Raw genomic sequence first — 19415 nt, 5'->3', positions numbered from 1 at the left:
AAACATGGAGGCCGGTCCAGCAACAATCAGAACTTTACCTCCGTTTTCTGCCTCGCCCAGACAGACAGAACCTTCAGAACCTGCTCCAGAACCTGAGAACTTTGTCCTGGATTCTGACAGTACAGCAGCTCAGCTTGGAGCTGGAACGGGTCGGTTCTGATCCGCTTCACGCCTCGGCACCAAGAACTCCTTCAGAACTGGTTCAACGTTTAATTTATTACGTCTGAGGGAGAATCTGGATCTGAGCTTTTCATGGGTTCATGAGGCGTGTGTTAAATAACCAGAACCAGAACCACCAGAACCATCAGAACCACCAGAACCATCAGAACCACCAGAACCCAATGGTTCTGTCATTAAAACTCTCAGATTTCATGTTTTTATATAAACTGATTCATAAACGCTCCTCAGGTCTCTACCGGTTCCGGTCCAGTCTCTGATCACATGACCCAGCAGAACCAATCCCAGTCAGCGGGGCGTGTCAACGGCGCCGTGGACCCATGAGCTCAGAGCCGGTACCAGAACTCACACAGAATAAACCAGAGAAGAAGAACTGGACCTCTGGTCTCACTGCGAGGATCCAAACCTGTTCCAGCAGAACCACAACAGGTTCTGGATCCTCAGGACGTCTCCATCAGGTCCAAATCAGGTTCTGGTCGTGATCCAGTTGCTTTTAACTGAACTGGATCTATAAATGCTCCGTTTGTCATGTCCAGGTAAAGTCCTGGCACCACAAGTTCTGATGGGGGACGGGAAGTCTCCTTCAGCACCAGCAGAACCGGAGCAGTAACAGAACCGTGAGCAGTAACAGAACCGTGAGCAGTAACAGAACCGGAGCAGTAACAGAACCGGAGCAGCAGCAGAACCGTGAGCAGCAACAGAACCGGAGCAGCAGCAGAACCGGAGCGCTGAGGTTAATAATAGCCGGTATTAGAACAGGGACAGCTGCAGCGGACCTGATGATCTATGGATCGGGTTTCTCTCTGCATCCCAGCAGCTTCTCTGAGCTGGACCTGCATCTCCTCCACCGGACCTCTGACCCGCCAGAACCCTGTTAGAGGAACCGAGGTGGGAGCAAGTCACGGTTCCAGAACGTTCTAGAGCCGATTCAGTGCCACAATCAGGCAGGACTGACTGGTGGGCGGGGCTTCCCCTCTGCTAGCCAATGGCTGACCAGATGGACCTCTAGATGGACCTCCACCCAGGGCTGATCTAGATCTTCAAACGACCCTTACCGACGCTAAGAACCCTTAAGGAGATAGGAGCTAGGAACTAGGAACAGGAGCTAGGAACTAGGAACAGGAACTAGGAGGTAGGAGGTGTTATTTAGGGCATTCAGATGGAGCCCTGATCAGCTTCAGCTCCAGCAGCAGGAGGTCAGTCAGGGTCGGTCTGATCACCTGAACCTGGCTGATCCAGGTAGACTTCATTCCTGAGGTCACTCAGAGGTCAGGGAGTACGGCAGAACGTCACTAACCAGTTTGTTGGTTTTTATCCCCATGAGCCAGAAATCCTTCAAACAGGCTAAACTAAAGCGATGTGTTCAGCTGGATCAAACAGATCCAGGATAAACGGAACCGAACGGACCCAGAATGATCCAGAACCCAACCGTAACAGCTGATGGTTTGGGAACCGTGTTCAGTTCAACTCTGACGTGTTTTAAAGGTTAAATACCAACAATCACATTTATTCTGAATAAAACTAATTAATGTTAAAGTTTCTATTGGAGGTTTTTGGTTGTCTCCATCTATAAAATGTTTTTAAGTTAGTTTTTTTGTAAATAATTTTACAAAAAAAAAACGTCCTAAAATGTCGACTCATGCAGCTCAGTGGAGTTTGGATCCATTAAAAGGCTTTAAAACGTTTGGGGCGGAGCCTGTGCGGTCCAGATGGACCAATCAGAGCCCAGCGGGCTTTATGGACGATGGGGAGAGGGAGAGGGAGGGGGAGAGGGAGAGGGAGGGGGGGCAGCTGGTTTAGTTCTCTGCAGGAAACTGTAAAAGTCCAGCAGTCAGACCTCTGCCAGGACTGAAGTTCTGATGAGTCGACAAAACATCAGAGAAGTACCGCTGGGGGGTTCTGAGAACCTGCGGAGAACAGGTTCCTGTCACAGCAGCAGGAACGCTGAAGAGAGAACCGTCAGAACCGTCAGAACGGAGAACCCAACCAGCAACAAGCTGAGGTTGTGACTTCATGGCTCTGGTTTGACTGCAGAGGATGAGGAGGACAAACCAACACCTCCCTGAGACATTTCAGAGGAGTGGCAACAAGTTACTGATTGTTCCCACTGCTGGGAGGAGGAGGAGGAGGAAGATCAAGGGGAAACTGGGGGAAAGGGGGAAGATGAAGGGAAGAATGTGAGGAGAGAGAAAGACAAGAAGTGAGCAGATAAGTGAAAAAAGCAGATTATGGAAAGAACAGAGGAGGAAGAGGAGGAAGAGGAAGAGGAGGAGGAGGGGGGGGGGTCCAGCCTGGATCTGGTTACATAATGACTCCACAGGACCAGAAATCAGGGTCTGCGCCACCAGAAAACGCCTCAAACTTCCCAGCAGGAGCATCTGGACCGGGTCAGAACCTGAAGGACTGCTGACCCAAAGCCCAGAGGAGGAAGACTACATGGTTCCGAGAGGAGCAGGAGGGATGAAGGAGGCTCCAGCAGAGTCTGGTGTTTTTGTTCTGAGGTCAGAGAGGAGAACCACGCCTGCAGCTCCACAGACAAGAAGGTCAGAGCAGAGAAGCGCTGCGGACTTCAACCAGAACCAGAACCAGAACCAGGAGAACCAGAACCAGGAGAACCAGAACCAGAACCAGAACCAGGAGAACCAGAACCAGGACCAGAACCAGGACCAGCAGCGGGGGAGGAGCCGCAGCTCCACCAGCCTCCCACAGGTGATCCTTGATGCTGCACCATCTAAGCAGCACTACAGCCGCAGCGCGTGGAAACACCTGAGCCCCACGGACACGCAGGACCGATCCACGCAGAGACACGGACACCACGACCCGCCGCAGCGGGCTGACGCTCACCTGGAGGCCGGCTGAAGCGCTCTGAAGTCCCGCTCGGAGTGAAGGACGGACGGCCTGGCTGCTGGAGGCTCGGAGCAAAAACAAGGCAGCAGAGAGAGAGAGCAGGGCTCCACTCCTCCTCCTCCTCTTCCTCCTCCTCCTCCTCTTCTTCACCCCGCCCCCAGCGCGGCGCACACTGCAGCGGAAGGAGCGCTCGGTTTGCTCACCGGGCTGCACCGCCCTCAGGCTCACACTCCAGATTTTTGGGAATCAGTGAAAATGTTGCGTTGTTTCAGTAACTCTGTGGTTGTGATTCTGCCTTAAAGCTGTAAAAACCCCAAACTCCCACATTAATGAGGCCATCACTTCAGACCAGGAGGAATAGATTATTATTCGTCATTATGGTCCCTGCAGTCAGAGGGAGAGAGCTGACCTGATGGCAGTCTCCACACCAGGAGTTAAGATGATTAGAGCTCTTTAATCAGGGCTGGATGTAAACATCTGACAGGAAAGTTTGGTGGAAGGAAAAACTGTAGATGAGCGTTCACACTGAGCCTGGTTCTGGTTCTGCTGGAGGTTCTCCTCCCTGTTAAAGGGGAGTTTTCCTCTCCACTGTCGCTTCATGCATGCTCAGTATGAGGGATTGCTGCAAAGCCATCAACAATGCAGACGACTGTCCACTGTGGCTCTACGCTCTTTCAGGAGGAGTGAATGCTGCTTGGAGAGACTTGATGCAACCTGCTGGGTTTCCTTAGAGAGGAAACTTTCTCACCAACCTGGAGGATCTGATGGAGGCTGACCTGAAGGCCACATGTGGTGCAATGAGGCGGTTCTAAAAACAGCCAAACCCACCAGTGAGCTCCATCTATACATTTATTTTATTTCATTGTTCTTCCTCTAAAAAAACATACTTGTATTTATTTAGATTTAAAATTGACAATATCTAAAAAATGCAATATAAATCTGTATTTTCATGAAGTTAAAGGGAACTTTGACCATCGCTCTGGTGGAGAGAAGTTCTCTCAGGAGTCTGGAGGAGACTCTGAAGAAGTGTTCTGCAGCTGCACTCAGAGCTTCCAGAACCACCAGACCCAGGCGGGTCCAGAACACGGGCTGAAACGGTACCATTCCTTGTGTTTAACCTCTCCTGAAGCAGAGAGAAGAAACAGAACCGGACCGTTGCTCAGAGGTCCGAGGTTCTGTTTTCAGCTTAAAGCAAACTTCATTTAATTTGGAGATCTAGGATCCAGAGTCTGGAGGAGGAGTGCAGAGGTCCAGAATCCACAGTGGTTCTGGTCCGGTGTGAAGTTTTTGGGACGCCGTGTCGTCTGCTGGTTCTGGTCCACTGGATCTTCTGAAGTCCACAGTGAATGCAGCCATCCAGCAGAACCTTCTGAAGCTCTTCCTGCTCCCCTCTGCTGGTTTTATTCTCCAGCTGGACCTGGTACCGACCCACACCGCCAAAGGTACCAGAACCTGGTTCAGTGACAAAGGTGGTTCTGTTCTCTACTGGCCGGCCTGACCAGAACCACGTAGAGAACCTGTGGAGTGTTGTCCAGAGGAAGATGAGAGACACCAGAACCAATGATCCAGATGACCTGAAGGCAGCAGAACCGCTCAGCAGAACCACAGCCTGATCTCCTCCATGCCACGCTGCATTCAGGTAAAAGGAGCCCAGACCCGGTACTCTGGTTCTGAACAGAACATGGACCTGCTGTTCATTGGGTCCACATTTCTGGATTCATGTTTCTGGGTTTGATGAAATATTCTGATGTACTGACAAACTGGATGTTGGGTTTTAGTAAAACTCTCAGAACCAAAACGCCTCAATATGGAAAAAAATCCCTTTAAAAAAAAGAAACACTAAAAGCTAAAAAAAAAACTGCCAAACGTCTAAATGATTTTCATAATCCCAGAGCTGTAATTCGGATCTTATTGTAAAGGGTTTCCATAGCAACAGTGCTACCATTTAAACCAATAATCCTTCAGATATTTTCCATAAAGCATTTAAACGCCTCCACAAAAATGAGACTAAAACCTGCCAAACACAGAGGAGGCTGCAGCAGGACGGGATTCAAACCCGCACCAACACTGGTTTCCATGGAAACATGGAGCAAACAGCTGGGTCAGAGGTCAGAGGTCAGTTTATCCTCCCTAAACCGGTCGTTTATACCTGTTGTTGTTTTAATAAACTTCTGATTTTACATCCAGTTTAAATCTGAGAAAAGCAGATTTAGTCCAAATGTGGGAATATTTTCACATCTTTATTTCAGTAAAACATTTCCTGCAGTTTTATGAAACTGAATCGGATCTGCTGTTTTATACGAGTCAGACTCCACAGACCCCACAGAACGTTCTCCATAAGCAGCTCTGGATCTGTGACGCTGCTTTTCTGCTGTCCCCGCCCCTGTGGGCTGCAGGGTGAGATAAATGAAGCGTCCCTGAGATGAGGAGGAGGAGAGGCTGCAGAGGGAGGATGATGCCAAACTGAAGCAACCAAGCTGGTGCCGACTCAGCTCAGGTGGGTTTAACAGGTCCAAATGTCCCATCAGAACTAAAGCCAAAGCAGCTGGACTGTTCCAGAACCGGTTCTGGTTCTGAAGGAACGGAGGAGAGCTTCAGTGGCCTGGTTTGGATCAACATGGGGAGAAAATCTCTGAAAGTTCTGATATGATCCAAAGGTTCAGAGTCAGAAAGTTTATCGTTGATCATTTCAAAAACCAGAGAAACTTTCCTGTAATCATCCTTTTTTATCACACTGATTCAGGTTCTGAACCTGTTCACAGGAGGGTTGAGTTCTGGAGCCTGTTCCATGGTTCTCCCGGGTTCTCCAGGGTTCTCTCTGAATGAAATGCATCTCTCCACGTTGAGCAGATGGAGCTCCTCTCTCCCTCTGGTTGTCTCTGGTGTTCTTCAGGCTCCAGGATGTTATCTTTAATCAGCTCGTTAAGAACCGGGTCTCTGTTCTTCTTTGGGTTCTCCTGCATTCTGCAGCAGTTCTCTGTCTCTCTGTGGTCCGTTCTTCTCGTCTTGTTCTTGTTCTGTGTTTGGAAACTGAAATTCTATGTTTCCAGTCAGAACCTTCTGACAGTTTCTGCTCCTACATCTGAAGTCATGAACCTCTAGCTGTGAAATAGAAGCGGTTCCACTTCATCGTCCTGGTTCTCCGTCACGTTTATGACGTCCTCGTTTAGTTTGTTCATTCATCTGACTGACTTTCAGTAGAACACCTGACCTGAAACTATCAGCAGGAAACGTCCATATATGGTCGTTTGATCTGGACTTCTAAAGAAATCCTGGTAATCATAAAAGAAACAGAACCACAGATGAAGACGTCCGACTGAAAGGTCAGCTCAGAACCGACCCGACCCGACTCATGGTGAGGAAGAGCTTAGTAGTACCAATCAGAGGTCCGGTGGGATTCAGGCCCGGTGAGCGAGCTAGACCAGAAATAACCTCCCTGGGACTCAACACGGGTCCGGTTGGGTCCAGAACTGAGTCCAGAACTGAGTCCAGAGAAGGAACCGTCTGATCTTCAGGTGTTTAGGCTAAAACCGGGTCGTCTTTCAGAACCATGAGCAGGAGAAATCAGCTCCTCGCTCAGTCTGAACATCTGAAAGCCGAGCAGAACCTCTTCTTCTCTCTGCTCCTGTTCTACAGAACCCTTTAGAACCTCCCTGTTAAAGGGTCCAAACAGGAGGAACACCTCTCCAGGAGGCAGAACTTTGGTTCTGGGTGTGTCCCTCTAACTGAGGGTGGACCAGACTAAATGCTGGAGCTGTTCCAGGGTATGAATACTTATGGTCCCGGGTCACTGCAGCTTTTGGACCTTTCATCTTCTTCCCTCCAGCAGATCAGTTCTGGACGGGATGAGAGGTTCTGAAACGGTTCTTCTATACTTGGACCTGTGTGGTTCCTCAGCTTCCAGGATTTGGGTTTGTCTGTCAGGGTTCAGAGTGAAGCATCATCAGCGTTCTGACACCAGAACCAACAGAACTTTCTGGACTCGTACTGTTCAAACCCAGTCAGCAGGGAGCAGATCCTGCTGCTCATGCTAGATGTCAGGAGAGTTGGACCCGGTACCGGCGGGTCGCCCGGTACCGGCGGGCCGGCAGTACCGGCTCGGTTCTGATTGGCTGAGGAGGACGACCCGTTTGGGCCGGCTGGACGATCTGAGAGAAACACCCAGGAAACGAGAAGCCATCGAGTCTTTCTTCTTCTGTGAGTGTTGCCACGGTGACCACTATGGGATGCCAAACACGGTTGCCACGGTGACCACTATGGTTGCCGGGAGAGGAGGCGGAGGATGCTCCTCCAGAGGCATGAGGGGTGCGTGGGCTCCTTCTGCCGTCTCTCCGGCAGCGTGGGGGCGGCTCGCCTGTTATTAATACTCACTGCAGATACTCACCAGAACCGGGTTCTGGTTCTGGTTCTGGTTCTGGTTCTGCCAGGCGGTACCAGAGCCGGGCCGGTCTGTGACACGGAGGCTTTTAGGGTTCAGCTTTACTGGAGAGGAGAAGCTCCACGACTGGAAGAAACAGACGGAACCAACACCGTCCAGTTCAAGAACCCGGGTCCAAATTAGACCCAGAGGGTTCGGTCCAGTCCCCCAGAACTCCTGGAGGGGTTTTATTAGCCCTGGGTGGGTCCAGACAGAGAGAATGAGGAACAGAAACATCCCAGAACCAGTGACTGCAGCTCCACGACCCAGACAGCAGACAGAACCCAATCAACAACAGAACCGCCGTGGTTCATTAAGAATCCAGAACCGGGTTTCTGGGGTTAGAATCATCCTGATGTAATGACCTTTGACTGGATCAGATCTTCAGGTGGTCGTTGGTCTTCTGGAGCTTCTGGTTAAACCTGGTGGTTCTCTGGTTCTGTTCTGCCTCATGTGGGCATCCGGACCGGGTTGGTTCTGCAGAACTGATCCGAATAACCTCACCTTTAAAGCTGATTCTCTGAACCTGTTGCCTCTGACAGATCAGAAATACTTCAGAACTTCCTGCTTTTCAGTTTCAGGCTCAGGTTCTGCAGCAGAGGCTTAAAAACAGAAACCAGAGAACAACTGAAGGAACATCAAGATGAACGTTTCCACCGTCAGAACCAGGATAATAAAAGTTAAAGTGATGCTGGGAAACACGTCTGCTCTCAGAACCAGATCCAGATTCATTAATGGATTCATTTCTGTTCTCTCTGAACATGCATGGGTTCTCTCAGGGTACTCCAGCCTCCTCCCACAGTCACTGGTGACCTGTGGGGGACCCCACCTCTCCCCCACTGCCCCCCCCCCCCTCCCTGCACTAATGAGGGGGTTCAGATGATGGAGGGATGCAGAAAGGGTTCTCCTGTTTGGCTTTTTAATGATATTTGGCTTCAGCTACACTGATAGAAGATGTCTTGGGATATTTGGTCCAAATGTTTTATTTATTATTCAAGATATTTGCTCTAGATAAGATTTTATCTCCAGAAATATATTTTATCCTTAAAATAAAAACTTTTTATGCTCCAATAATATAAATTATCTGAAAAAATAGAAAGGTTTAAGCTGATTTTGTACTTTAAATTTCAGAAAAATCTTCCTCCTCAGCAACATTTGTCTCCATAAAGCAAACATGAACCTAATGTTTTAATAATGATCGTGTGGTTTAACTGGTGAACTGACCAATGATGGATCCCAGCATCTAAAACACTGAAGAGTCCAGAAATGAGGCTTGTTGACAGAACCAACTTCAGAACCTTAATCTGTTGATCCTCAGCGGTCCAATGGTACCAGAATGAAGTTTTATCAGAGTCTGCTGCCCTGATGGACCCCCCCCCCCCCGGCTGTGCTCAGGCTGTTAATCAGAGGAGGTTCTGCTGTGATCCAGCAGCAACACCTCCCACTCTCTGCTCCTCATTGTGCGTCTGACTGGTTAATGTCTCCAGGCCGGTTGCCATGACAGCAGCTCCCCCCTCCAGCAGCGTGCTCCTCCAGCAGCGTGCTCCTCCAGCAGCGTGCTCCTCCAGCAGCGTGCTCCTCCAGCAGCGTGCTCCTCCATGATGACGGCGCTCACGCTGCAGATGTTCTCAGACAGAAATAAACTTAATAACCTGCAGTTTGATCACATCACAGCTCCAGGCTGGTCCCTTTGATCGCTGTGCTGCGTCAGGGTTTATCAGCTGATCAGGGATCCTCCAGCCGGCTTTAACTGCATCACATGGCAGCTTCCTGGTCAGGTGACCTGCTGTTACGCAACACCTGGCTGTGTGTTTGTTTCCATCATGCAGTGAAGCAGCCTGCCGGCTGCAGCGCCTGCAGGGATCTGATCTGCAGCCTGATGCACAACGCTCCCTCTGGTTTAACTGCTGACATGCTCAGCCTCCACCGTGATTTAATCCAGAGACGTTCCAGACACAGATTTCATTCTACGGTTTGACCTGGGTGGTTCCCCCATTCTCAGTTTTCATGTTCCCTTCATGAACCTGTGGTTTAACCTCCTTTGTTTGAACCACAGGGTTCAGGGCTTGAACCAATTCTCTCTAGAATAATGTTTCTTTCAGGTAAATAACGAGTCAGTATGCTGATGATACTCTGCTATATTTATCCTGATAAACCCAGTTAGTTAAACTCTGGATGACTTTTAATTTGATGTTTTCTAATTCAAAAGTCTCTTTATTGCCTGCTTTGAACCAAAATAACTGGAACAAACTTCTTAGTCTCGCTGGGTGACAACACACGTTTATTTGTCCAGAACCATTAAGACTAGCGGTAATTCAGTGGCATTAATTTAACCTTAAACGCAGATAACCCATGTGGGTTTATTTATGCTCCAGGTGGAGAAATTAAATAAATATAAGCTCAGCAGAAAGAACATTTTGTGAAACAAATGGAAAAAAATAAAGGAGCTTTAAAAACATAAAAGTAACAGTTTTTATCTTTAAAAACTTAAATGAACTCAATCTTAAGTGTTTGGGGCGTTTTATAGCAACCTGCCTCCATGTGATGGCTCCATGCAGAAATGCTGCCTGTAATTAGGTTTTACAGTGTTTATTTTCAACATTTATGCTTTAAATGTTTAAATATTTGAATTCTTTAAATTTTAATGAATTTAAAGAATTCATTAAAACCCTTAAACTGTCCTCATAAATAGATCAGATCTCAGCCTTTAACAGGTTGGTGGTCAGCTCCAGGACAAGTTCTCAGCGTTTCCACAGTCCCAGAGGCAGGAGCAGAAGCTGTGGAGCAGAAGCTCTGCAGCAGAAGCTTTGGAGCAGAAGCTGTGGAGCAGAAGCTCTGCAGCAGAAGCTCTGCAGCAGCTCAGAACCGAGTCTTGAAGCCGGACATCTCCACCGTATCGATGGCTTTCTGGTTGGTGAACTTGGCTTTGGTGATCCGACTCGTTGGACTTCCTTCTTTACTCAACCACACCTTCCTGCAGAGGAGAGAAACATGATGTCAGGGTCTCCAGGGACGTCATTACTTATTTTAGCTCCCTGGGGACTTTGTTATGCCTTTCCTCAGATCCTGGAGTTTATCTTTGTGTAGTTTCTGCTCAGCATTTATCTTAATTATAGATTCTGGTAGTTGTTAGTTTCAGTTTCTGTCTGGATAGCTACGTCCATTATTACTTTAGTAGTTCTGTTAGATCTTTATTTAATGCTGGTCTTTTTTTAGTTCAGGATCTGCTCTTACATTATTAGTATTATTGTTATAGATTTAGCTATCTTATGGCCGTTATTATTTCTGTAGCTGTGTTTTCTGTTCCTTCTTAGGTACTCTCCCTGTTAGGTTCAGTTCTCCCTCTGTTCCTGCCAGTTCATTGTCCCCCGGTCCCTGCTGCTGATTGGTTCACCTGGTTCACCTGGTTCACCTGTGCCCAATCATCCACCCATTGTTTCCTCCATCTCTTCCCCTTTAGGGTCAACTCTCTCTGTCACACACATTGTCAGGTCCTCCTGCACCCTGCTGTGTTCCTGGTTCCCATGATCCTGTAAGCCGGTTTCTTTTATTTAATAAAACCTGACAGATTGACTCAGATGAAGGCTGCAGGTCAGGGAGATCTTCATCTCTAATTCAGCTCCTGGTTCAAACTGAGATTATAGGATGGAGATGTCGGTAATAGAAATGAGAAAGAACCGAGGCTAAAAATGACTGTAGGGTTCTGAAACGAGTCCAGAAACTAAACTCTGGGACCCAGTGGACCTGAGGAGGAAACAGAGCAGCTAAGATGATTATTTCTTCAGTTTCTCTGCCTCATCCTCTAAATGTTTTTAAATCTCATTGACTAGAAGACATAAGTAAAGATTCAGTAAACGTCCCCCGGGACTGAAACCTGAACCCAACCAGACAGAACCGACCCTAAACCCGCTGAACCAACGTCTCCCCAGCGGCTGTCTCCTCTGACGGGTTTCACTGCTAACGTTGGGTCACCGATGGTGGCAAGAGAACCGGCCCAACTGACCCGATCCTAACAAAACTGGGACGAGGTTCTGGTCAGAAATAACTTAGAGGTTCTACTGATAGAGGTTCTACTGATAGAGGTTCTACTGATCTGTGATCCAGAACATGTGGGATTCATAAAGTCAGAATGATAAACAAAACAATAGATTTAAACTGGGATACAACAGAACCAGAACAAATCACCACAACGGTCTCTGTCTGCTGTATAAAGTCACAATAGAGACACCAGAGCGGTCCAGTCGGATCGGTACCAGGATTATTTGCTCCAATCCATCCATGTCTGTTGTTGAATGTTTAAAATATTTCTATTTTCCTTTGGTGTTACCTTTACATAAAGCGTAATCATTGACAGCAGAGTGGAACCGAACTAATGTTCCTTGTTGTGTGAAGCAACAAGAGGCGGTTCTGATTCTGATCCGGATGAATCACCATTCAGCATGTTTTGGTTCTTTAACTGAACACATTCATCTTTAATAGTTTTTTACTGTCTAGTTTTTTCACAGAGAGCTGAAATGACTTGGCCTCAAAACTGAGACAAAATTAAACATAATCTAAAATATTAGAAACTACAGAAGTTTTATGGTAAAAAGAATAAAGTTTTCACAGACGGCTCCCCTGCTGAGCTCTGATTCACAGACATAATCTGGATTATTCAGCCCGACCGCTGCAGAGAATTATAGGCCTGAATAATCTGTTTCATGAAGGATGCTGCAGCGTTTCCTAAAGGAGAGAATCAAGGAAGCATGGAGGCTCCTTTCCTCACCAGGACAGCTCAGCCTGATCTCATTAGAAACTCTGAACACTGAGTTTTATAAGAAATAATTCCTGTTTGAGCAGCTATGGAGGGAAAGTCTTAGAATAAAAGTGACTCCATGAGAATCTGCTGATCCTGAGAGGAGGAGAGAAACTAAAAACTAAATATAAACTCAGCAAAGACCTAAACCAGACGTCTGGGACAGAACCATGCAGACGGGTCAGAGGGCTGGTCCTTCATGTGGACCCCAGGGGCATGCTGGGAAAAAACGCTCCCTGAGAACGGGCTGCAGATTAAAGGAGATTTCAGCAGATCTGGGTCAGCTGCACGCTCTGAAGCTCAGCCAGAGGGAGAAAAGATGCCCCACTCATCTGCCCCATCACCCACTGGTGTAATATCCACGGCTTTATAATCTGCCCCCAACACACGGATCCTGTCAGCCACTCAGACATGCAGGACATCAAACATCTCCCCATCAACCAGGTCCTCATCACGTCTGGTTCTCTGAGCTCCTCAGTGCTGTCTGCTCATCAGGCCACGCCCTGCTGCAGGTTCCAGGTGTTTCCATCCTCCTCCACACCTGACAGAAGCTCTAGGACGTCTGGAGGTCAGCAGACGCTCGTTAGAGACGAGTCGCTGAGAACCAGAGGAGGAGCTGCAGGAGAACGTCTGAGGCTCAGCAGGACCAGCCTGTTGGTAACAAACCAGCAGCTTTCCTCCCCCTGAAGGGGCTGGAGCAGGTGACATGAGGCAGGTTAGCTTAGGAGAACCAAAACCAGGTGTGGAGAGAAGAAGAACAGCCAAACTGGAACCAGACAGAACCCACAGCGAGAGAACCGAACCCAAAGAGAGAAGAATCCACTGTGATCTCAGTGGAGCTTAAACAACAGAGAAATCAAAGTGTGAACCTCTGAAGAAGACACCAGAGTCCTCCTGGACTGGTTTTAACTTGGTCAGATGTCCTCTGGCTTTTGTTTCTGGACAGTTTCATGTTCTACTCTGAGAACCAGGCTTCTTCTTGTTTTTTCCTGTTTCTGGTTCTGTTGTTTCTGAACCAGGCAGCAGGATTTATTCTGCTGGTTTCCTCCACTTCACTTCAAACTTAAAGCATGGAGGTTTTAATCCTCATTCCTCCCATTATTCCTGCTGCTTTCTATGTTTTCCTCCTGAGAGGACGATGAAGGCTAACTCTCCTCTGCCTCTCAGCTCCATCTCCTACTTAAAGTCACTTCCTACATGGAGGCAGAGCTGCTCTTCTGCCCAGCCTCCTGTTTCCCTCAGCCTGACCCGCCTCTCTGGGGAGCAGTTAGAAGTAGAAAGCTCCCACCACCATCACCACCACCAGCACCACCAGCACCAGCAGCAGCAGCAGCAGCAGCAGCAGCAGCAGCAGCAGCGTGGTCCTGATGTTCCCAGGCCTGGCAGGAAGTGAGGTCATGGTGAAAGCTGGACCGACAGGAAGGATGAGTGTCAACATGGAAACCTGGAGTCATGGAGTCTGAGGGTTCCTGCAGCGTTCAGCCCAAAGTTAGAACCAGCTCCCTCTGAGTTTAACAACAATAGAAACACTGGTGACCCGGCCTGGATAAGCAGAGGTATGGATGAGTCTGGCTGAATTTAAAAAAGAAACTTTTAAACTCCCCATCAAATCAGCAGTTATTGGGCATCAAAGGCCTAATCTGAGGGAACTATCTAGAATAAACTCAGTATTGAGAATAAATCCTTTTTTAACTTTAACCTGAACTGGTTTATTATTTTTTATTATTTATTAGAAACCTGGGCTCAAGCTTTTCCTCTCAGAGGGTTGGAAGGTAAAGGGCTCCATCTAGTGGCTGGAGATGTTACTACAGCCAGCCTGTAGGGAGGTGTGGTCTGGTGCAGCACCCCCCCCCCCCCCCAATTTAAAATATAGCACATTTATAGGTCTGGATAAAGGCATAAATGTGGAAATGTATTTTTTTTCTGAAAAATTTATGACCATCATATTAAATATTCAACATCAGGAAACAAGTTTCTTTCTTGCTAACATGTGAAGGTGATGATTTTTTCCTTTGTGGAAATTTACTCCTCTATGGCCGGTAATTAATTTAATTTAACCAACAATGGCTAAAATAATATTTAATGAAAACAATGATTACAAGAATAAAGTTAGAATATTAAGTTTACAACATTATGAGAATAAAAACAAGAGAGAGGTTGGGTTTTCTATGAGTTCTCTAAATTACAAAATGATAAACTATATTCTCACAATTTTATGATTTTATTCTCAAAATTTCCACTGAAGAAAAAATTAAAACTTCCTCTAATCCACCACCAGGGGGTCAGAAGCTGATATGTTTGGGTTCTCCTGTTCTAGTGGGTTTCAGTGAGTTCTAGTGGGTTTAGGTCAGTTCTAGTGGGTTGAGGTGGGTTCTAGTGGGTTTCTATGTGTTCTAGTGGGTTGAGGTGGGTTCTAGTGGGTTTAGGTGAGTTCTAGTGGGCTTCTATGTGTTCAAGTGGGTTGAGGTGGGTTCTAGTGGGTTGAGGTGAGTTCTAGTGGGTTTAGGTGAGTTCTAGTGGGTTTAGGTCAGTTCTAGTGGGCTTCTATGTGTTCAAGTGGGTTGAGGTGGGTTCTAGTGGGTTGAGGTGTGTTCTAGTGGGTTGAGGTCAGTTCTAGTGGGTTGAGGTCAGTTCTAGTGGGTTGAGGTGGGTTCTAGTGGGTTTCTATGTGTTCAAGTGGGTTGAGGTGAGTTCTAGTGGGTTTAGGTGAGTTCTAGTGGGTTTCTATGTGTTCTAGTGGGTTTAGGTCAGTTCTAGTGGGTTGAGGTGTGTTCTAGTGGGTTGAGGTGAGTTCTAGTGGGTTTAGGTGAGTTCTGGTGGGTTGAGGTGGGTTCTAGTGGGTTTCTACGTGTTCTAGTGGGTTGAGGGGAGTTCTAGTGGGTTTAGGTCAGTCCTAGTGGGTTTCTATGTGTTCTAGTGGGTTGAGGTGGGTTCTAGTGGGTTGAGGTCAGTTCTAGTGGGTTGAGGTCAGTTCTAGTGGGTTGAGGTGGGTTCTAGTGGGTTGAGGTCAGTTCTAGTGGGTTGAGGTCAGTTCTAGTGGGTTTAGGTGAGTTCTAGTGGGTTGAGGTCAGTTCTAGTGGGTTGAGGTCAGTTCTAGTGGGTTTAGGTGAGTTCTAGTGGGTTGAGGTGAGTTCTAGTTGGTTGAGGTGACTTCTAGTGGGTTTAGGTGAGTTCTAGTGGGTTTCTATGTGTTCAAGTGGGTTGAGGTGGGTTCTAGTGGGTTGAGGTGTGTTCTAGTGGGTTGAGGTCAGTTCTAGTGGGTTGAGGTCAGTTCTAGTGGGTTGAGGTGGGTTCTAGTGGGTTGAGGTCAGTTCTAGTGGGTTGAGGTCAGTTCTAGTGGGTTGAGGTGGGTTCTAGTGGGTTTCTATGTGTTCAAGTGGGTTGAGGTGGGTTCTAGTGGGTTGAGGTGGGTTCTAGTGGGTTGAGGTCAGTTCTAGTGGGTTGAGGTCAGTTCTAGTGGGTTTAGGTGAGTTCTAGTGGGTTGAGGTCAGTTCTAGTGGGTTTAGGTGAGTTCTAGTGGGTTTCTATGTGTTCAAGTGGGTTGAGGTGGGTTCTAGTGGGTTGAGGTCAGTTCTAGTGGGTTGAGGTCAGTTCTAGTGAGTTGAGGTCAGTTCTAGTGGGTTGAGGTCAGTTCTAGTGGGTTTAGGTGAGTTCTAGTGGGTTGAGGTCAGTTCTAGTGGGTTGAGGTCAGTTCTAGTGGGTTTAGGTGAGTTCTAGTGGGTTGAGGTGAGTTCTAGTTGGTTTCTATGTGTTCAAGTGGGTTGAGGTGTGTTCTAGTGGGTTGAGGTCAGTTCTAGTGGGTTGAGGTGTGTTCTAGTGGGTTGAGGTCAGTTCTAGTGGGTTGAGGTGGGTTCTAGTGGATTTAGGTCAGTTCTAGTGGGTTTAGGTCAGTTCTAGTGGGTTGAGGTGAGTTCTAGTGGGTTTCTAAGTGTTCTAGTGGTTTGAGGTGAGTTCTGGTGGGTTGAGGTGAGTTCTAGTGGGTTTCTGTGTGTTCTAGTGGGTTTCTGTGTGTTCTACTGGGTTGAGGTGAGTTCTAGTGGGTTGAGGTGAGTTCTAGTGGGTTTCTAAGTGTTCTAGTGGGTTGAGGTCAGTTCTAGTGGGTTGAGGTGTGTTCTAGTGGGTTGAGGTCAGTTCTAGTGGGTTGAGGTGTGTTCTAGTGGGTTGAGGTCAGTTCTAGTGGGTTGAGGTGAGTTCTAGTGGGTTTCTAAGTGTTCTAGTGGGTTTAGGTCAGTTCCAGTGGGTTTCTGTGTGTTCTACTGGGTTGGGGTCTGTGTGTGTCGCAGTAGGAGCTTACATCTCCTCCACCTGGTCAGCCGGACCCTGCACCTGTCCCACCACCGTTCCGCCGTGGGTGTTCTTCACCCAGCCCACCAGGCCCAGCCGCAGACCCTCCTTCTCTGTGTACTGAGGACAGGAAGACATTTCCATCAGGACGCAGACACACATTCTCACAAATAATCCTGAAACACATCTGAGGTTGGCAGCCATTGGCCAAACCTCTGATTTAAGGTCCAGGTGGGACGACGGTCCAGAATGACAGACATGAACTAACCAAGGTCAGCCTCTGAGGTTCTGATGGACCTGCTGGTAAATCTGAACTGGCTACCTCCCCACGGTGACCCCCCACAGCTCGCCCAGTGACTCCTGGAGACCCCCCACCCAGACTCCATGACCCCTCATAGATAAGGGGGACCAACAGATTCTGTCCAACCAGCTCTGGACATCATGATGATCAAATCCCAGTTATTCTAGGAAACGTCAGCAGAGGACCAGCAGAACATCTGATGTGGTTCTGGTAGAACCAACACTGCTGTAAAAAGTTGTGTTGGTTGAACATTTATTTCGTCTTCACACTAAATCTAAATCTCAGACCAGAAACTCAGAATCTAATCTGTCAGCTGTAGAGCTTCCAGCATCTACGAATTCACCTTCATCTCCCAGAGCAAGAAAGCAGCGCCACCGTGAGGCCAAGCGGGGAAATGCGTCTGTTGCTTCATGCATGCTCAGTATGAGGGATTGCTGCAAAGATGAGCGTTCACACTGAGCCTGGTTCTGGTTCTGCTGGAGGTTCTCCTCCCTGTTAAAGGGGAGTTTTCCTCTCCACTGTCGCTTCATGCATGCTCAGTATGAGGGATTGCTGCAAAGCCATCAACAATGCAGACGACTGTCCACTGTGGCTCTACGCTCTTTCAGGAGGAGTGAATGCTGCTTGGAGAGACTTGATGCAACCTGCTGGGTTTCCTTAGAGAGGAAACTTTCTCACCAACCTGGAGGATCTGATGGAAGCTGACTTTGGAAAGAGCCTTTAGATGACGTGTTTCATGAATTGGTGCTATATAAATAAAAAAATTGATTTTCAATTTTCTAAGTGATAATCCCATTTCTTGCTTTTATTAATGTTCATATTCTGTTCGGGGAAAAAACTAAAACCTCCTGTTCTTCAGAGGACAGGGTTCCCCCCTCAGCAGTAAATATTCACTGCTCTGGGTTCTCAGAACATTAGATCCACGTTTTAATCAAGAACCTAAAATAGCTTTTTAACTTATAAACATTTTAAAGTCGGTAAAAAGGAGGAAAATCCTCATTAAAATGTACTTTGGTCCATTAAGAACAGTGAAAAGAGAATAAAGTAAAAATAGAAACTAACTTTTGCATCTATCAATGAATCAGGAAAGAATCGGTTCTGATCCGTTCTGATGAACTGTTGGATCTTTCCTCCCTGGTTCCGACTCGTCTCTCTGGGATCAGAGCAATAAAGGCTTTGGACCCAAAAGGACCGGGAAGCAAAGAGAAACTCACCATTCTGAAGCAGACACCTGAAAAACAGCCAACAGAGAATGGGTCAGTTCGGTCGGTACCACCAGAACCACCATCTGGATCAGCCTAAACCCAAACAGAAAGATCTGGAGGAGAATAAATAAAGAACCCGTCCCGACTGCTGCAGAACCGCTCTGCTGGTTCTAATTATAGCAGCGGGATCATTTAACAGCCTGCTGCTGCTGGAGCAGAACAGAACCGAACCGAACCGAACCGGGGGGTGAATACGGACCCTGAACGTGACCGAAGATCTCAAAGTCCACCGACACCAGGTTTCCTCCTGCAGACATCCTGCTGGAAACGTCCCGGACGGACAGGAGGTCCGGATAGTTCTGGACCCGTCCTGCGGTGCAGCTGCTCGGTACCAGCCCGGTCCGGACCGCCTCCACGGCTCTTAAAGGAACATCCCCCCCCCCCCCCCCCCTCTCTGTGGGTCAGGGAGCCATCAGCTGAGTCCTTAGAATAAAGGACCAAATAAAGCCGGACCCGAACCACAGGGCGGCACAGCGAACGGTACCGAGCCGAACCGACCACTGCTTCATGTCAGAACCAAACAGTGCGGCCATTTATGTAGGAAATCAGTAAAAAGCTGAAATAATGCAGGGAGGTTCTCACTTCTTCTCCTGAAGCCAAACCAGGAGCTTCAGCTGCTGGTTCCGGGTCCTGAACCCGAACCGGTCCCGGTTAGGAACCGACCAGGTCCAGTCCCTCCTTTGGGACGAGCTGCCTGAGACTGGACCTTCTGCATCAATGCTGCCATCATGGAGGAGATGATCTAAGCCCAGACCAGGATCCCACCTCCTACCTTCACAGAACCTGGCTGGTCCGCTTTTACCAAAATTCTGGAGAACCGGGCCATCTGGTCCATGACGGTCCATCCCAGAAACCTCTGAGTCCAGAGAACCTGAACCTCCTCTAGGAGAACATCAGACTTCTTCTCTGCTCAGTGAAGGCTGTGGAGGCTTCTCTGGATCAGAGCTGGATGAAGGTTCTGCTCCACCAGGTTCTACCAGCTGGTGGCGGTTCTGGTTCTCTGGAACAGAGATCCCAGCTGGCCGGCAGAAGCTGCTCCCTGAAGTTCTTCACTGGTTTCATGACGTTCTGCTCTGCAGACGGAGGAACAACTAAAGCTCCTCCGTCTCTATGAATTTATCACATCAGGATAAATCCAGAACCACCAGAGATAGAACAGAACCTTCAGGTGTGACAGCAGCAACAGGTAGAATAAATAATATAAATAAAAGCTGATGTAACGATGTAAAGCAGAACAGGAAGAACCGGTCAGAGAGGGAAAAAATAAATATGTAGCAATTATTCAGGTGAAAACATGAATTATGTAAGAAAAACAAATAGATCCGGGTC

General features: G+C 47.9%; 2 protein-coding genes across 2 annotated transcripts in view; both read right to left on the bottom strand.

Moving 5' to 3' along the window:
• Positions 1–3122, bottom strand: part of LOC105917595 (spectrin beta chain, non-erythrocytic 1) — a 102182-nt gene extending 99060 nt beyond the window's left edge. Inside the window, exon 1 of the mRNA XM_036126326.1 lies at positions 3022–3122. The gene's annotated coding sequence lies outside the window, so the exon portion shown is untranslated. The remainder of the gene's footprint in view (positions 1–3021) is intronic.
• Positions 3123–9699: 6577 nt separating this feature from the next.
• Positions 9700–18458, bottom strand: LOC105917597 (acylphosphatase-2). The gene is made up of 4 exons (XM_036126325.1): positions 18286–18458; positions 18036–18052; positions 16531–16640; positions 9700–10415 (listed from the first exon to the last, which is right to left on the bottom strand). Exons 1-4 carry the CDS (start codon positions 18341–18343, stop codon positions 10301–10303), a joined length of 300 nt encoding a protein of 99 aa, XP_035982218.1. The 5' UTR covers positions 18344–18458; the 3' UTR covers positions 9700–10300.
• Positions 18459–19415: the final 957 nt, after the last annotated feature.

Source organism: Fundulus heteroclitus, chromosome 22 (genome assembly GCF_011125445.2).
Source record: "Fundulus heteroclitus isolate FHET01 chromosome 22, MU-UCD_Fhet_4.1, whole genome shotgun sequence".
NCBI lineage: Eukaryota > Metazoa > Chordata > Actinopteri > Cyprinodontiformes > Fundulidae > Fundulus > Fundulus heteroclitus.
The sequence above is the reverse complement of the archived record's forward strand: the minus strand, read 5'-3'. Positions and strand labels throughout refer to the sequence as shown.

Excerpts from the sequence above, each read along its gene's own strand:
- LOC105917597 (XM_036126325.1), bottom strand. The coding sequence starts at position 18,343 with ATGTCTGCAGGAGGAAACCTGGTGTCGGTGGACTTTGAGATCTTCGGT. Across the intron at positions 10,416-16,530 it reads GCTGACCAGGTGGAGGAGAT|GAAGGTGTGGTTGAGTAAAG; the intron begins GTAAGCTCCTAC and ends TCTCCTCTGCAG.